Below are 16,669 nucleotides of genomic sequence, written 5' to 3'. Positions count from 1 at the left end.
CGACTATATCTCTCTCTCTCTCTCTCTCTCTCTCTCTCTCTCTCTCTCTCTTTGCTTTTTTTTCTTTTTTTTTCGGAGAATCTTAAGAAAAGGCGAAAAAAAAAGAAAAATTAGAAATACGATGACGAGGAGGAAGACGACGACGAAATAGCGTACGTCTCGCTTTACGACGGAGAAAATAGATGAGATTCTCGAGGAGGGACGATTGTAATAATTCTCGGTCGTCTCCCAAGTACAACACAACACTGGATTTGCCACGAACATTATGTCGCCTATTAATTCTCAACAGCGTACTTCTCGCTTCGTTATTCGAGGTTCTTTTTCTAAAGAAAGACTGGGAGAAAAAGAGAGAAATCTTTTCCGTATCCGAGATTACACGACCAATTAAAATATCATCATGTGAAACACCGCCAACCTGTTTTTTTAATTACGATAAAATAATTCGATTAATAATACGTATATGCATCAAGTTTTTTCATATATGTACACTTACGTTTGTATAAAATGATTTTTCTTTTTTTCAGACCGAACAATTCACAGTTTTGTGGTTATTATTCGTTGTGATCGTTGCTGGTAACACTGCAGTTCTTGCTGGTCTTTTGCTTGGAAAACGTCGAAAATCTCGGATGGACTTCTTCATCAAGCAACTGGCGTTCGCAGGTTACCTAAGTCAATTACAAAGTTTCTTTCATTTCATTGTAATTTCATTTTATTATATTGTATTTCATATGACAGAATTTCGTGAAAACTATTTACAAAATTTTATACGAAAGACCATGAAAAAAAAAACCCGTGGATTTCAATGGAAACTATTAAATGGAAATTCATTTTACGCTCGAAATATTTCATTTCTTTGTTTTATTAAGTTTTGAGCTGATCTATTTCCAATAAAATTTCAAATCGGTACTTCTCCGGTAAATTAATCTGTCCGCTCGAATCTGACGTTTTCATTCGACACGAAATTGTTTTACTTTTACGTTAAAACGTTACTCTTTTCTATCGAGAAACTGTAATAAAAAAATTTTTTCTTATATTACTCACCACTTGTTTCGGTCATCATTTTTACGTGCACATTAATTTTGCGATAACTCCTATCGAGATACGCGAATTCCAATCATATTTTTATTTGGAAGACAAAATATGAGAAAATCATGAGGGTAAAGTTGGCTTCCTATAAGAAATGATGATGGGAGGGTAGGATAACGCTTGAAAAGGTCTTTATGGACGTGAAGTCTTACTTTGAGAGTCGCACTGCTCGACGATATTCTTGAAATCGTTTCCTCATAGTATCCTTCCGTAAACCAGGAGAAATCATAATGCCGCATAGAAAATAAATATTTCTGACAAGAAAAAATCATGAGAGAGGGATTCAGCCGGGAATGTTTGATGAACGTGATCTGCACACACAGAAAACGAGACCTGTATTTAAAAATCACATTAGATTAATTTTAATTTATATTTATATTTATATTTATATTTACATTTAATCATATATAAAACGAATCATACGAAAATTATAGATTCATTCTATTGATAACTTATATGATACGGTTTATCCTGTATAAAAATTAACAAATTAATTTATATATTACATATATCTGTCTTAATTGAAAAATTCTTTTTTAATATTTCTGCTATAATAAGGAAATATTCCTTTTAATTTTTAATATATTTCATGCAGCACGCTGATTTTTCCATAATTATTAAAAGTTTTCAAATGTGTTAAAATACTTTTAACACATGGTGTATGTGTATGTGCGTGCGCGCTTATATTATATGAAATGTATGTATGTTTATTTAATATGAAAATAGATAATAAAGAAAAGTTTATCATGAAAAATTGAAAAGCACGAGTAAAACATTTTCTCGATAAATAGGAAAGAGTATAAAGAGTACAATTTCCTCGTCGTTTATTATCGTCGTTTATTTCAAGAATTTGCGTAATGACGTCACCTACACATCGGTCTGTATATTTATTCGTTCGGAAATAAAGTGAACGAAACTCGGATAGCACTTAATAATAACGTATTACGATAAATCAATCCACTTCACTATCCATCCTTGTTCACAGATCTTTTGGTCGGTTTGATATCAGTTCTGACGGATATAATTTGGAGAACTACGGTGACCTGGCATGCTGGTAACATTGCCTGCAAACTCATCAGGTTTATGCAAGCCGTCGTCACCTATAGTTCTACGTATGTATTGGTTGCACTATCGATCGACAGATACGACGCTATTACACGACCGATGAACTTTTCAGGAAGTTGTAAGTATATTTTTTTCTTCTTATATAAAATATTACATAAATAACAGTTCAGTTTATAGTAAAATTTCATTCATTGATTTATGTTTATCTTTGTGATGTTTCCAAAATCTCTCATTCGTAAATGGAGAGCGAAGCAATCTTTTCGAATTTCCTGCAAGTACTCGGAAAGAAATATATAAATATGTTTTCACGCGCAGACACACACAGATATGTATATATATATATATGTATGATACATAGAAAAAGTGTCGAGCAGCAGATCCTTTCGTATCTGCAATATATAAAAATAATCATGAGTTGCGATGTCGACCATTGTACACAGAGAAAGAGAACGATAAAGCTCGAGAAGAGAAGTAAATTGTTGGATTGGTAACACCTTGCAGTCTCTCTCTCTCTCTCTCTTTCCCTTTCTCTTTCTCTATCTTCTCTTCCAAGTAAGATTTTTATGACTTATAAAATACAGACTTACTTCGAATAAGTAGAAGAAACTCAAAGATGCCTCTTGTTTCCTCTCTCTCTCTCTCTCTCTCTCTCTCTTTCTGTACATTTTCAAGTTGTATTCGAAAAAGCCGAGGTAGCAAACGCGTACACACATTTCACGTTATTCTCGAGAGAAAAGTCACCAAAGAGTGGTGAGCTGGATGAAGAGGCAGACACAGAGGTAGAAGAAAAAGAAAAAGCTATAATTTAAAGGTCGCCAGTCAGTCGCAAGCTTTCCTCTTTTCAGACTTTATATTTACTGTCGACCGAGAAATCGTTTCCAACCACGAAGCCGATTTTCAAAGATATATATATATGTGTGTGTGTGTGTGTGTGTGTGTGTGTGTGTGTGTGTGTGTGAGTGTGCGTGCGTATGATATACAGGATGTTTTATCTTTTAAACATTGTCATTTTTCTCAAACGTAACTCTTTCTGGTTCGTTTGAAAATCAACTAATTCATATCGTTTAATTCGTCTGTTTACACGATGATAAAAATATTCTGTTAATCAGGAAAAGTTTGAGTGAAATAATTTTTTGCCAAAATACTCTATACATTTTATTCCTTCCCTTTTTTATTCTCGCCTCATTTCACTCTGATATTATATCTCGCGTAAGTAAATCCTCGAGGGGAAAAAAATAGGAAGAAAGAAAAAAAAAAAAAAGAAAAAATAAAAAGTAGAATAACGAGAGAGGAAGATACATTTTTCATCGTGTAATAAGAAGTCATTTTCTCGAGTACGGCAAGAATGCAATGTTAAACACATTAAATGTAGGTTCTACAGACTTACCAACGCATGTTTAGTGAGTGAGAAAGGTTTCCATCGCTTTTAATCGTTTTTCTCTCGTTAACCTTATCACTTAATTAACATGGCGGAAAAATAACGAAGAGATAACGTGATGATTGTTGGAAAATAATTGTAGATGAAACTCACTGTTATCAGAGTCAATTAGAATGGTAACAAAGTTAACTTCAACTAAAGCAATTTGCTTGTTTACTATCTCCTATTCGATAAAATTCTTCTTTTTCAGTAACGTTCTGAAACAAAGATTAAATATTATTTATATGAAAGAATTGAAACGATCATCGTGTAATAAGTATTTAAGTAAAATCTGAAAAGATAATATCAGTTGTCACAAACGGTCGACATTTATCTTGATATCAATGAGAACTCTTTTCTAAGTATTCCGATAATATCCACAATAAAAAGTACGATGTATCGTCCATGTAAACATGGCAGTTTACATGGAGAATGCTTTTAGTCCTGACCACACGATAAACGCATAAATTACAAGTATCTACTTACGTGCATACATAAGCGTTAGCATTTAATTAGAAAAAAAATCCAATGTTGAAAATCGTTGAATGACGATCCTTCCTAAGACGTCGAAATATTATCTTGGTATTCTTTGTAAGAAAGATATTATCGGTGATAATACCAGTTCGTAAATACTTGTAAGGTGAAGAATTTTATGCAGGGTGGAGAGCTCGAGTATTGGTGGTGGTTGCTTGGAGTCTCTCAGCACTTTTCAGCATTCCCATCATCTTTCTCTACGAGGAAAAACGTATACAAGTATGAGAAAAGAAAATACATACATATTTTTGTCCCCTATTAGAAATAATAATAAAAAGCATTGTCCTCCTTTTTTTTTAGGGAATGAAGCAATGCTGGATAGACTTGGGATCTTCGATTCAATGGAGGATTTACATGAGTTTGGTGAGCTTTACCCTATTCATAGCTCCCACCCTTATAATAGGAGGCTGTTATATGGTCATCGTAGCAACGATATGGTCACAAGGAAGCGCATTACGTCAAGGTCCTACTAGGGATACTAGAAGAGCTTCGTCTAGGGGTCTTATACCAAGAGCCAAGATCAAAACCGTTAAGATGACCTTCGTCATAGTGTTCGGTGAGTCGTTTCAACTTTTCCCCACTTCGAACAAACGACTGGACTTTTTATTACTATCATCATTGACCAAAAGTTTAACTTCAGTAATGAAGATTGAGGATTAAATGGTATAAATTAAAAAAGTAAACTTGAGGGGGCTCCATTTGTTGAAATTATTTCATGTCCTCTTTTATGAAACTCGTTAAAAAATCTAACACATAACATTCGAATGATCGATAAAGATAGCTTTGACAAGAAATATCTATTTGGTTACGATCGAAATAAAAAGCTTTTCCTCGAAATAGAATTTGTGAACGATTAGGGGCTTCTTCGAAAGTTGACTCGACGGATTCGACAGTAAAAAGCGATAACCCTCTCTCCCATGCGACACAGTTTCCTATAGGTAGATATATATCCTACTACCACGAATATCGTCGAACCGTTTTATTTGCACGGCGTAAAAGACATGGCCACAAGAAGATAAGCGAGTGTTCTCTTTCTCTCTCTCTCTCTCTCTCTCTCTCTCTCTCACTCTCTCTTTTCCTCTTTTTTCTCTTCTCAGCATCCATATACGGCTTTCGAAGAAGAGAGCAAAAGACGCGTGGAACTTCAATATACAGCGTGTCCGTTGAATATACAATCGTCTCGAGTTACATTGAAAGGACAGGTGTCAAGGAATATAAATGTTCCTCGCACAAACTATGAACTTAAAAGACATGAACGTTCTTCGAGTAACAAAGATATATAATAACGAATAATTGACGTCGATGGTTCGGTGAATTTAAAAAGAAATCAACGAGAAGAAATTAAAGTCAAACCATTCGTGGTTGGTATTTGAATTATTTTTTAAGATACAAGATAAAGAAAATAATTTATCGAGCGTTACATATCGACAGACTCATGTTCCAAGACACCCTGTATATCCCGATTTCTAAGTCTCGCGTACATCGTCCAACCCCCATCCCCTCCTTATCTTGCCAGGGACAATTTTACGCGTACGAGAAATCGCTCGAGCTAATCAGATTCGCTTCTTGCGATTGGCCTTTTCGGAGATCTTTTCTTTTCTAGCTGACGACGATACTTTCGCGAAAGGAGGAACTCGAGCTAGGGAGGGACCTATCGATACGATACCCTTGATATTCTCCGAAAGTGAGAAATTCTTTGAGAGCGATGATGCAGCGTTGATAAAAAAAGCTAAAAGATAGTAACCGAGAACTCCCTGATGTTTGCTCGAAAGAAAAAATAAATAAATAATACAAAATACGCATCAGAAGAAAGAAAAAAAAAGAAAAAGAGATAGAGAGAGAGAGAGAGAGAGAGATCGATGACCTAGCCAGACTTCAAACGTACTTACGAACACCCGAAATAACAGTAACTACATTCAGTAATCGAATTAAATGGGGAACGAATACAATCTGCTCGTTCATCGGGAACATTCTTAAAGTGTTTATACAATCGAAATGGCTATTAGAACTCTGAATCACGATCCAAACGCGTGGCCATTACAAAAGCTTCGTTTGCATTTCCATCAATGATTTACTGGATCGATCATATGAAAGATAAAAAAAACAAAAAGAAAAAATTGAGATTATTATTATATTTGTATTAACGTCGGAAGAATTGATTTTCTAATAATTCTTCAAAATCTTACAATTATTGCAGTATTCATCCTTTGTTGGAGTCCATACATAATCTTCGATCTCCTTCAAGTTTACGGACACGTGCCGAAAACGCAGACGAACATTGCAGTAGCAACTTTTATACAAAGTTTAGCGCCATTGAATTCTGCTGCCAATCCCATAATTTATTGCCTTTTCAGCACGCCATTCTGCAAAAATGTACGGTGAGTTGTCGAAATTGCAAAGAATAGGATTTGTCCTTAGAAATTGTCAAAAGAAAAAAAGAAAAAAAAAATGATTAACTAAACCATTATAAAAACGATAAAACTCTCTAAGGAGCAACTGTTGCACGGTAGGAACATGCAGGCGATTTCCTGGGTTTCGGGATGGTGCACTGCAAATCCACATCACTGCTTTGGCACCGGTGGTGCTAAAACCGCAAGTACAAGGACGACAGTGACGACGTCCCTGACGGCACATTCATCTCGTAAAAGTGGACCAGGGATGCTGCACTCGACAACTTCGAGAAAGCACGTGATGGTGTCGTTGGTTTAAATTGTTTAAAAGACCACCAAGAGAAGGAGAGCAAATATCTTAAGCTTTTACTTATATTTCTTTCCCTAATTCCCGAAGAAACACGCCGAAAAGGAATGGCCGAGCAGCCTATTTGCGAGCCACCAATCAGCGAATTCTTTCTTTAGTTTACCAGAGAGCAAGCTCGGCTTTACTTTAACAATAAATCACCTTAGAACGTTCTTTGATCCTAAGTGAAATTTTTACACAAATTTTATTCATTTTTTACAAAATTCTACGACGTCTCCAAATTAAGACTACTGTTACAAATTATAAATCGTTGAAATGATAAAACTGTTCGTGAAAGTATTATAAATATTTATAATTAGAACATTTCCTCGAACTGGATTTCAGTTTTTCTGCAGCAATATCTCTTTCACAATTACTTTTAATTTTCTGTCTTTCGGTATCTCATCGAGATGTCTCAAAAGAAGATATTTTTCTCTCGTATCGCCATTTAAATTGTGTCTTTTAACGAGCACGGACTTTAACCTACATTTATGAATGCTTTAAAGTTTAAATCCTTGGAGAAAGGAAGCTAATGAAGAAAAAAAAAGAAAAGAAAAATAGAAAGGAGAATCATTAAAAATGTTATTGTAATCGTTACGCGATTTCTCTTTAAAATTAACAACTTTAATGAGAACGCGATACTGATAATTTGCAATAATAAAACTATTATCCTTTACTGTCTCCGTTTTTATCTTACAATTATGCTAATTTTTGTTTACCCTTCAAAAATCGCTAAAAGATAAAATAATAAAAGAGGATGTAAATAAATTTAATATAAGAAGAATGAGATATCGACGTTATTAAAAGAATAATGTATTTTTACGTAAACGAAACGTAAAATGTCTTAAAAAGGAATAAGAAAAAAGAGAATATTTCATCATTAAATGACATCCATTACACAAATAAATAGAGGCGCGCGCGCGCTCACACACACACACACACACACACACACACACACACATATACAGAGAGAGAACAAAATCGATTTGGTATTTCAAAGCGAGCTCGTGGAAATATGAAATTGACATTTTCTTCGTCTTTTACATGTATCAGTGAAACTGGATGGAAAATAAAATGCCCGAAGGTATATACCAATGTGTACATACATCTATATAGATATATACATAATAATAATAATATTATATATATAAAATCTTTCAGCTTCGTGTCTCTCGATATATAGAGAATATACATACATACATATTTATTCATAAACTGCATCGCAAGTAATAATAATAATAATAATAATAATAATAATAATAATAATAATAATAATAATAATAATAATAATAGTAATAATAATAATAATAATAATAATAATTTATTATTATCAGTGTAATTGAATCTCCATTGACATTAAAAGGGATCTTGTAAATATTTCCGAGAATAAAATTGATGAACGAATAAAAAATCTTCTCCTGCAAATGAGAATGTTCCGAAATAATGATTAATTAAAAAAAAAAACTGTGAAATATTTTAATTGAAAAAATAAAATTACATTTTAAAAACTACTAGTCCATTCTCTTTTACCTCCCCCTTTGAGGTAAATACTTTGTTCTGAACATTTTCAAGTATGTAAAAAATTGACAAGAGGTAAAGTTGAATCGTGTGTTCGTCGTCGTCGACGAAATAAAATTTCTCCGCATTCTTCCATTTCCTTTTATGGCTTAGCTCACTCGACGAGCGTGTAAAATCCAATGGCTGCCATCGGTGTCGAGTCAAATAGAAACGGAATCATTACTTTACGCTTCTCATTTTACTTGTTATTTTCTTTGACGTGCGATCGAACTTACGTGAAAACTTTTGTAAGAACAAGCAAAGACGAAATATTTGTTATACTTATTGTAAAACATTTACGATTAAATCTAATGGCCAAATGAAGATCAACCTCTTTCGAGTTCGATTTGAAATTAGTACAAACAAAAGAAAATTATGATTATAAAATAATAGAAATTTCAGAGTGTAAAAGGATGTTTGCGTCCATTAAAGAAAAGTAATAATTTTTCCTTCGTCGTTGATATTACATCAACGATCATTAATATGTGAAGATTTTGAAGAGAAAGGAAAAAAAAAAAAAAAGAAAAGAGAAAAACACAAACTTTCTCTTTCCTGATTTTAAGGAACTTCTAAATATTGATCGCAACCCATAAAAATATCAAACTAATACGAGAAAATATAGTCAGAAGATTTCGACATAACAGAAACCAAGATGTCCTGCTTGAATTGTCAATCGATTGATCACAGAATGGATCAGATTTATCACCTGGATACTCCACGTTCTTACGATCACGACAATTCGATACATTCATCGAGCATTCGTAGCCCTTGTAATGAAATGTACACTGGTAAGCGGAAAATAGATTTGTTGAATAAAGAATATTTTTTTAATTTACCAATTAATTTTAACAATTATTATTCGATCGTGTTCCCAATTATCATATCTTTTATCAAAAGAACTATTTTATTTATCTACGGAAACTAAAAGAGAAGTCTGACCGAAAGAGAAGTAATTAATTTTCAAACACAGAACGAACAAATTTATCATCCTTTCAGGAAGTTACACAACAGCTGGATGGATCACTCCAATGTCCATGGATTATAGTAGAAGCACGACCGGCACAGATACATCCGGAGAGAACCGGTTTAATTGCAACATAATAAATTGTAATTATCTCAAACAACATTCAAAGGACGTAGAACGAGATAATTGAATATTTAATTTTACGTGATAATACATTGCAATATTATAATAGAATTGCTTTATTGCAGGGATTGTTTTTCATTGTTTTTCCAAATTTATATTGATCTAATTCATTCAATTTTATAATTAATTTCCTTTCCATTGTTATCAAGAATACACCTAAAGGAAATCTAATTAATAAAATATTGAATCGAATGTTAACGATATTCGAAAGAATTTGAAATTTCGAAAGAAAATTTCATAGGTAGAGGCGAGCAACTTGTATTCCCAGAGGATAGGGTGGAAATGAGGAAAATAGCGAGCGAATCAGCTCGAGATCGACGAATTTCAATCGCTAATGCAAGGTCCGTAGAAAGTATTAAAATTAGATTGAAAATGCTCGAAGAGAAGAATGCCACGATGCGTGAGAAGTTTCGTGAGCTCTTTGGAGAAAAAGAGAATTTGAAAAGTCGGTGAGGAATACTTTGATAAAATCGAACGTCCTACATGATAATTTTTCTCGTTTTTCCTCACAGTCTTGACGGGGAGAAAAGTAGAAACAAAGAGTTGGAGCATAGAATAGCTTCGTTGCAAGAAGAATTGACGAAGACGAAGAGGGAAATTAGTGAAAAATCAAATAAACGAATGGTAAGTGTCTAATAAATAAACAAATACTAAACAATAAATTCATCTGATATTGTGTCTGCTTTACAATTAATATCTTAAATATATATTGATATTTGTTCGCATCGACAAGCGTAATTACATTCATTACGTATATACAACTTCTTCAGGAAGATGAAATTTTAAATAAAATGGAAAATAGCAGTTCGACAACCGATGTCATTGCGACCGTAGATCGGGCCGTACAGAATTGGTCCCTTTGTCAGGGATGTCAGAATAAATTGGAGAATTTTACAAACGGTATAACTACGGTCACAATTACGAGGTAATCATATACGAACGTTTTAATAAACTTTATCAATAACCTATTGGATAAATGACGAACAGAGAGCTACTATTAATCGTAGGAAACTTATTATTAAATAAAGTCGATCTAATTAAAAAACAAGATCGATCGTATTTTAAGTTGTTAATAAAACGTAAATGGATTTGAATTTTAATTTTGTATAATGGCTTAAATCAATTTCCAATTTACTTTGACATTTTTATTTTATATTTCTTACTATAGTTGTTATATCCCTTCGTATTTCATGAAAATCCTTAAAGTATTTGAAAGAACGTGCACATACTCTTTCCTTCTCTCCCTCTTTTTCTTTCTCTCTGTGATTTATCCGTTCATGAGTAGAATTTTTAAGAGGACACGTTAACGTTAACCTCCTAGATCGGAGCTGGATATCATGGAAAAGGACATGCAAGTCCTAAGGGACGCAGTAATCGCGAGAGAAGAAGCTTGGGACAAGGCAATGGAACGGGAACAAACGTATCGTCAGCAAATACTTAGGCTAACGTGCGAGACGATTACTATGCGTCACATTCAGGAATCTCGTGAGGAAGAATTAAGAGTTATCGGTGATATCTTGAAAGTAATCAAATGTATTCTACAGAAGGAATTAAAACAATGTTTCTGAAGAATAAAATAAAATAAAAACAAATAGGATAAGATGTCGATAAAATGGAAATACTTTGTTCGCAGGAGAGAGAAGGCGACCTGAGGAATCTACAGAAAAGAGAGAGCAGTTTAAGGAAGATCGTAACAAAACTTAACAAGTATCAAAGGTGAGTGAAATATTCACGAAAATAATTCGCAACTCGAGTAAGTCGCTCGAGATTAACGGAAGGCGTGCTCGAGCGTAAAGTCGAGCGAAATTAGATCGCAAAGGACTTCCCGTCGTTTCTATTTCTATTTCTGCTTCTACTTTTATTTCCATCCGCAAAACTTTAACAGAAAGTAATCAAAACACGTTTGAACGATTATCATCATCATCATCATCATCACCTACTTATTATTATCGTGATTATCATCACGAATAGTTTTTCATTTCCATCGCGAATATTAAAAATGAACAAAGCGGATAAGAAATTTCCTTTTTTCTTTTATCAAAGATTTATAGCACACTGTCGTCTCTTCGTTCTTTTCGTAATTCGCCTCTCTCTCATTTTTCTTTTTTTCCTTTTCTCTTTTTTTTTTCTTCTTTTTTAAGTACAGAAGAATAATGAAAGTAACGCAAAGTGGTGAACGTTAAAGTCGAAGAGTAATTTCATCTTCTTTTGTTTTATTTTCTCTTGTTTTTTTTTCTTCAATTTTCTATCGCTTCAACCGAGAGAGCTACCAGTAATGCATACGGCACTGGCCCACATTTTAGTAGTCTCATTTGCAAGTTCTCCGTAATGGACCGTGTTTAATATTCCCCTTAATTTTTTTTTAATGATCCATTTCTCTTACAACGACAGTAATAACATTTCTTTCCTCTGTCTGATAATCAAATGAATTAACAAACAAACAGAATTATCTATTAGTAAAATACAAAAGGACGAATACAATGCATCCTCTATTTTATTATAAACTATAATTTATTTTATATAGGTATGATAACAAAAATATATTTGAGTACGTTCTTTGAAATATACTCTGGTGTTTTCACAGAGATCCAGAAGTGAATCTTGGAAATTTTCCGACGTTAGAATTGACTGAGAAAGAGCAGAGAATTATTGAAGAGTGCTCAAGACAAGTATTATCCAACTTGAAAGGAAAACAGAGAACGAAATCAAAAGGAAACGTAGTAAGCGAATCACAACGTACGAGTCCTCGAAATAATAATAATAATAATAGTAATAATAATAATAATAATAATGATGACAATAATAATAATAATAATAACAATAATAATAATAATAATAATAATAATAGTAATAACAATAATAGCAACAATAAAAATATGATTCAGAGTAAGGACTAACAAACAGGTTCCTTAAAAGATATTTAACTTTAAATCGAGTGTGAATTATACGTCCAATTTCGATTACATTGTTATTATGTATCGATAAAATAAATAAAAGGAAAGAAATAGTTTGAGCAATTTGAGAGAGAAAGAAAAATCAAGAAAGTTTAGAAATATAACGTCGACATTGTTAATACATTTAATGTAACATTTTTTTCTATAAGCGTTTAATAAACTGCTTAAATAAATAATTGTTGTGATATAACTAATTTCTCATTTCTTCCCTTTTTTCTTCTTCTTCTACTTCTTTTTTAATAACAGAAGGAATGACCGAAAAAAGAAAAAGAAAAGAACAAGCCAAGTATGAGAAAATAATTTATACGTTCGTATTAGTTCTTCCCTTGACGTACATGCCTGGTTTCGCGTGAGTAAACAGAGCAATGTGCATATCTAACAAGGAAATAACGTATATGAGAAAAATAGTTTCGGTCTCTTTCATAGAAACTGAATAATATGAATCTATGAGAAACTCGACAAGAATGCCAAAAGCGCATAAAATATTATTCCCTTGTGTGTGTGTGTGTGTGTGTGTGTGTGTCCAACGAGAAAGACAGAGAGAAATTATCGTTACTTCGTTTGTTACATTATCCTCAACTAATAAATGAAACTTTTTAATTACATTTACACGAAAGATTGAACTAGATAAGTATATTAAACCTTTCAAATGTATAATGAATTTACATTAATTTTAAATGTAGATAAGAATCTGCAAATAAATAAGACCTACCTGGCATACGAAAAATGTTTATTGTATTTTTCTGGTCTCTCTATTCCTCTCGATTTTATATACTTCACATCGTATGTACGCGAAATAAAAGGGAAATGCAAAGCACCGGAGCTTCAGACAGTGCCTTCTGCTTTGTTGATATCTAAATTCTACGCATTTTCGTCTCTTTCAGAACAGTGATACTACATGTCCATCTATGAAAAATATCTACATATTATACTTGCATTTCAAGTATGTTCAAAAAGTGTACATAATGCAATATTAAAAGCTAGAATTCTACAAGCTGTCGAGCGCAATTGTTGAACTAAATTACTTGGATGATACTTGCCTTATTGTTTACAATCGTACGATGATATTTCCATTGCATATCGATTATGACTGGGTAATATTTTCCCCAGTAACGTATTGAAAGAATTTCCTTTCAGTCGATGAAGCGTTTACAACTATTACAACTCTCTTGTTTTTTGACTCATCTTAAAAATTGATTGACATAAAAAATTAATATGAATACCAAGATTACCATCAAAAGGATCAATCCTTGATCTTTTTCACCGGTAAAGAAGATCCTTTGATCTCGATCCATCGCTTATCCAAAAAAATTCAATGCATTAGTTATAGTACTTATTAAATGCATATATCGTTTATCATAAAATAATTTATATTGCTAGAGTTTCCAAGATAACGCTAATAGAACGTTTTCAAGCTTAAAATGATAACAACCCAATGAGTATAATTAATGTTAACAAGAGTAATTGTAATGCAATTTATTTTTAACTATATTACCGACTACCTTTGCCATCTATCGGAGAAAATATGTCAACGAAAACGTGAAATCGATGCTCGACGGATAAATTCACTTTTTTATCGACAGGATAAAGTCGTTTAAAATACCTATATGATTGTTACATTAAAATGTTAAATCATAGAATTATTAATATTTTCATCGGTAGAAAGACTGATAAATATTTTTATATTGAAATGACACGTCCTTTCGTTGCATCGTTTCATGCTCCAGTTAAAGATAGTTCGATTGAAACGTCAAAAGGTAGTAAGTAATTCATGACATGAAAGAAAGGATGACATGCGTAATAAGGAATTGCGTAATCCTTTTACAGAATAAAAATAATGTACAAACGTTTCGCATCGAATTATGTTCGTAACAGGTTCGAAGAAATATTTCATTATTTTCACTAATCTACGTAATTTATGAGAATTATATCGTTATTACGAAATCATTCACAAAAGGAAAACGAAATGCGTAATTTCTATTATACGTATAATAATGTAAAAGAACGTAGTCCAATTAAGAAACTTTTTAGAAACTATCTAATGTAAATACAACGATAATATTTTATAAAAGTCTACAAAAGAATGTTTTTTGCGATGCGAAGAATAAAGAAGGAATCGATCAATGGATCGACTTTTTGAATTAAGCAGATATTTGAGGTTACATGATTAATTTCGACAAAGATTGACATAACCTACTTTTTTTTGTTTGTATTATCTCTCTTTCTGTCGTTAGAAGGTCAATAAATTATTTCATTAATGAGTAATGTATGAATGAGAATCACGTGTGTTCGTTATTTTTCAACGATACGATTTAACGATACGATAATGACGAGAAATGTTCAATGATTCTCGTGGCACCTTACATTTTTTTTTTTCTTTCTTTTTTTTTTTTATCAATGCAACGAAAGTATTATAAAACAATTGAATATTACCTTTAATTAGTCGTTGTTTTCCATCTCGACGAACTCTCGATCGATGATCTCGAACTTTCAGGAAATGATTCAAAAACGATTTGTTCGTCGGCCTTCATCGGTCGAAAAATAAAACGATTGATCTATTTAAAAGTTGCATTGTAAATCACAGCACATTAATAAGCGTCGTGATATAACTCGATAGAAAAGGAGAAAAAAATCTTAAACTTTGACCTCTCGTAAAGGATTGGAACGTTACGCTCGAAGAAAGGTGACCCCTGCTAGGCTCGTCAGATAATACGAATATTTTTAAGGATATCAAGAACGTTTATCAGAATTGACTTTCCCATCTCTTTTTCTCTCTCTCTTTCTCTCGTATCTTTACTAATAAATGTTGAATTGAAAATTTCCACCCTCGAGACTCGAGATTAACTTTAACCGTTATTTTTTAAGCGATGACTGTCAAAGTCAATGCAACGACTTCTAATACACAGGGTGAACTATAAAAAGTGATCGATTAAAAACTAATTTAAATAATAACTTTCGTTATTTATAAATCGTTAAATCTTTGCTATTTTTATTCTTTATAATTAATTAGAACGACGGATTAGTTGTAGCAAGGTTTTTTTTTTTTAGGTTCTCCCTTGAATTTCGAATCGGTCAAGTTTTTATTTAATCGATTCGGTCACGACCAAATCACTTCTATCGTTCACGGACTCTCGAGAGATTGTCAATAAATATTATAATATTATAATAATAAAATATTGTAATTGTTAGTTTTCAAATGACGACTGCCAAAGTCAATGCACGCCTTCGGATATACTGGGTGGGCCAAAAAGATGTAATCGATCGAAACTTAGTCAATTGACGTATTATATCATGAACATATTGTAAAAATGTTCATAATTAAATCTTAATATATTCTTTTATTATTTATAATAAAATAGATGGAGAAATAATAATTACGTTAAGGGAAAAAGAGTGAGTAGAGAAAAAGGTAAGAAAAACTGCGCACTTTTGTATCGTATTGTAATAATACTCTCGACGTGTACTTGACCCTGAAGTTTTTACCTTCCGGTAGGTATTTGAAACGTCTCCTCTCTCATTCAACGTATATTCTTTCTTTTGTTTCCTGTACCTTCCCGTTTCTCAACCGTTTTATTACCACTTATATCGTCTACAGTATATACTTACGGATAGGAAAGGAAGGTTCTTTGATGAGGATACAAAAAAGGTACTTGCAACGTCTCGAAAAAAAATGTTCATAAATTGTTGATCAAACGAGTGATTTCTATTTTGAGAGATGAACCTTAACACATGAAAAATAAATATTTAAAAAGTTTCTCAATCGCGTTTCAATATTTGTCAATTATTATTTTATCTAACATCCGGTAGATTTTGTTAAACCAACGAGAGAGAACATTCAATGCGATCAATGAAAAAAGAAAGAGAAACGAATGAAAGAAATAAATTACTTTCGCGCTTGGTTAGAGATAATACGTTATCGAATGCACCAGGAGTTATCCACGAGTTGTTAGCAAGCATTCAACACTTTGTTGCTAGATTTGTTTGTAATCTCTCACAAACAAGATTTGCCATGAGCATCCTTAACCCTTTCTCTTTATTTCTCTACTCGTTTTATTTATTTAAAGATATTGTGTCTCTTATTTTACCTATCATTTTGTAGGCACTTGGAATTCACTGAGAGAAAAGGAAAAGAAGTAAAAAAGATATATCGTTTTAAAGACGGCTGGTGGAGAC

General features: G+C 32.5%; 2 protein-coding genes and 1 long non-coding RNA gene across 18 annotated transcripts in view; 2 read left to right on the top strand and 1 right to left on the bottom strand.

The window, feature by feature from the left end:
- Window positions 1-8,059, top strand: part of CCAP-R (Crustacean cardioactive peptide receptor) — a 24,782-nt gene extending 16,723 nt beyond the window's left edge. For 6 of the 8 annotated variants that reach the window (XM_085663368.1, XM_035871598.2, XM_085663366.1 and 3 more), the window contains 6 exons: window positions 525-660; window positions 2,072-2,269; window positions 4,227-4,321; window positions 4,403-4,658; window positions 6,300-6,480; window positions 6,613-8,059. In XM_085663368.1, coding sequence (XP_085519494.1) covers window positions 525-660; window positions 2,072-2,269; window positions 4,227-4,321; window positions 4,403-4,658; window positions 6,300-6,480; window positions 6,613-6,811 — 1,065 coding nt within the window. In that variant the 3' untranslated portion in view covers window positions 6,812-8,059. Of the gene's footprint in view, window positions 1-524; window positions 661-2,071; window positions 2,270-4,226; window positions 4,322-4,402; window positions 4,659-6,299; window positions 6,481-6,592 lie in introns of all 8 variants that reach the window. The other 2 variants (XM_035871599.2, XM_085663369.1) reach the window with 2 other exon arrangements.
- LOC118443943 (uncharacterized) overlaps window positions 1-16,669 on the bottom strand; it is a 20,905-nt gene extending 4,236 nt beyond the window's left edge. Inside the window, exons 1-11 of one of the 9 annotated variants that reach the window (XR_014983454.1) lie at window positions 16,582-16,669; window positions 14,930-16,217; window positions 13,537-13,681; window positions 13,209-13,402; window positions 6,289-6,465; window positions 4,055-4,299; window positions 3,539-3,786; window positions 2,739-2,949; window positions 1,239-1,397; window positions 1,042-1,171; window positions 494-665 (exon numbers count right to left, since the gene is read on the bottom strand). This is a non-coding gene — a long non-coding RNA (uncharacterized LOC118443943). Of the gene's footprint in view, window positions 1-493; window positions 666-1,041; window positions 1,172-1,238; window positions 1,420-2,738; window positions 2,950-3,538; window positions 3,787-4,054; window positions 4,300-6,288; window positions 6,466-13,208; window positions 13,403-13,536; window positions 13,794-14,929 lie in introns of all 9 variants that reach the window. The other 8 variants (XR_014983457.1, XR_014983453.1, XR_014983456.1 and 5 more) reach the window with 8 other exon arrangements.
- On the top strand, window positions 9,048-12,439 carry LOC118444054 (uncharacterized). The gene is made up of 9 exons (XM_085663390.1): window positions 9,048-9,183; window positions 9,392-9,502; window positions 9,784-9,991; window positions 10,055-10,166; window positions 10,313-10,467; window positions 10,864-11,065; window positions 11,176-11,258; window positions 12,127-12,262; window positions 12,428-12,439. The coding sequence occupies exons 1-9, from the start codon at window positions 9,048-9,050 to the stop codon at window positions 12,437-12,439; spliced, it is 1,155 nt and encodes a 384-aa protein (XP_085519516.1).

This window comes from Vespa mandarinia, chromosome 21 (assembly GCF_050613455.1).
Source record: "Vespa mandarinia isolate Hongniang chromosome 21, ASM5061345v1, whole genome shotgun sequence".
NCBI lineage: Eukaryota > Metazoa > Arthropoda > Insecta > Hymenoptera > Vespidae > Vespa > Vespa mandarinia.
Note: the sequence above shows the minus strand (reverse complement) of the source record. Positions and strands in the feature narration are given on the sequence as shown.

Bases quoted from the DNA above. Each gene is read 5' to 3' on its own strand.
- LOC118444054 (XM_085663390.1), top strand. From the start codon at position 9,048: ATGTCCTGCTTGAATTGTCAATCGATTGATCACAGAATGGATCAGATT. The intron at 10,167-10,312 runs GTAAGTGTCTAA...CAACTTCTTCAG, and splicing joins AAAAATCAAATAAACGAATG to GAAGATGAAATTTTAAATAA. The intron at 11,259-12,126 runs GTGAGTGAAATA...GTGTTTTCACAG, and splicing joins AAACTTAACAAGTATCAAAG to AGATCCAGAAGTGAATCTTG.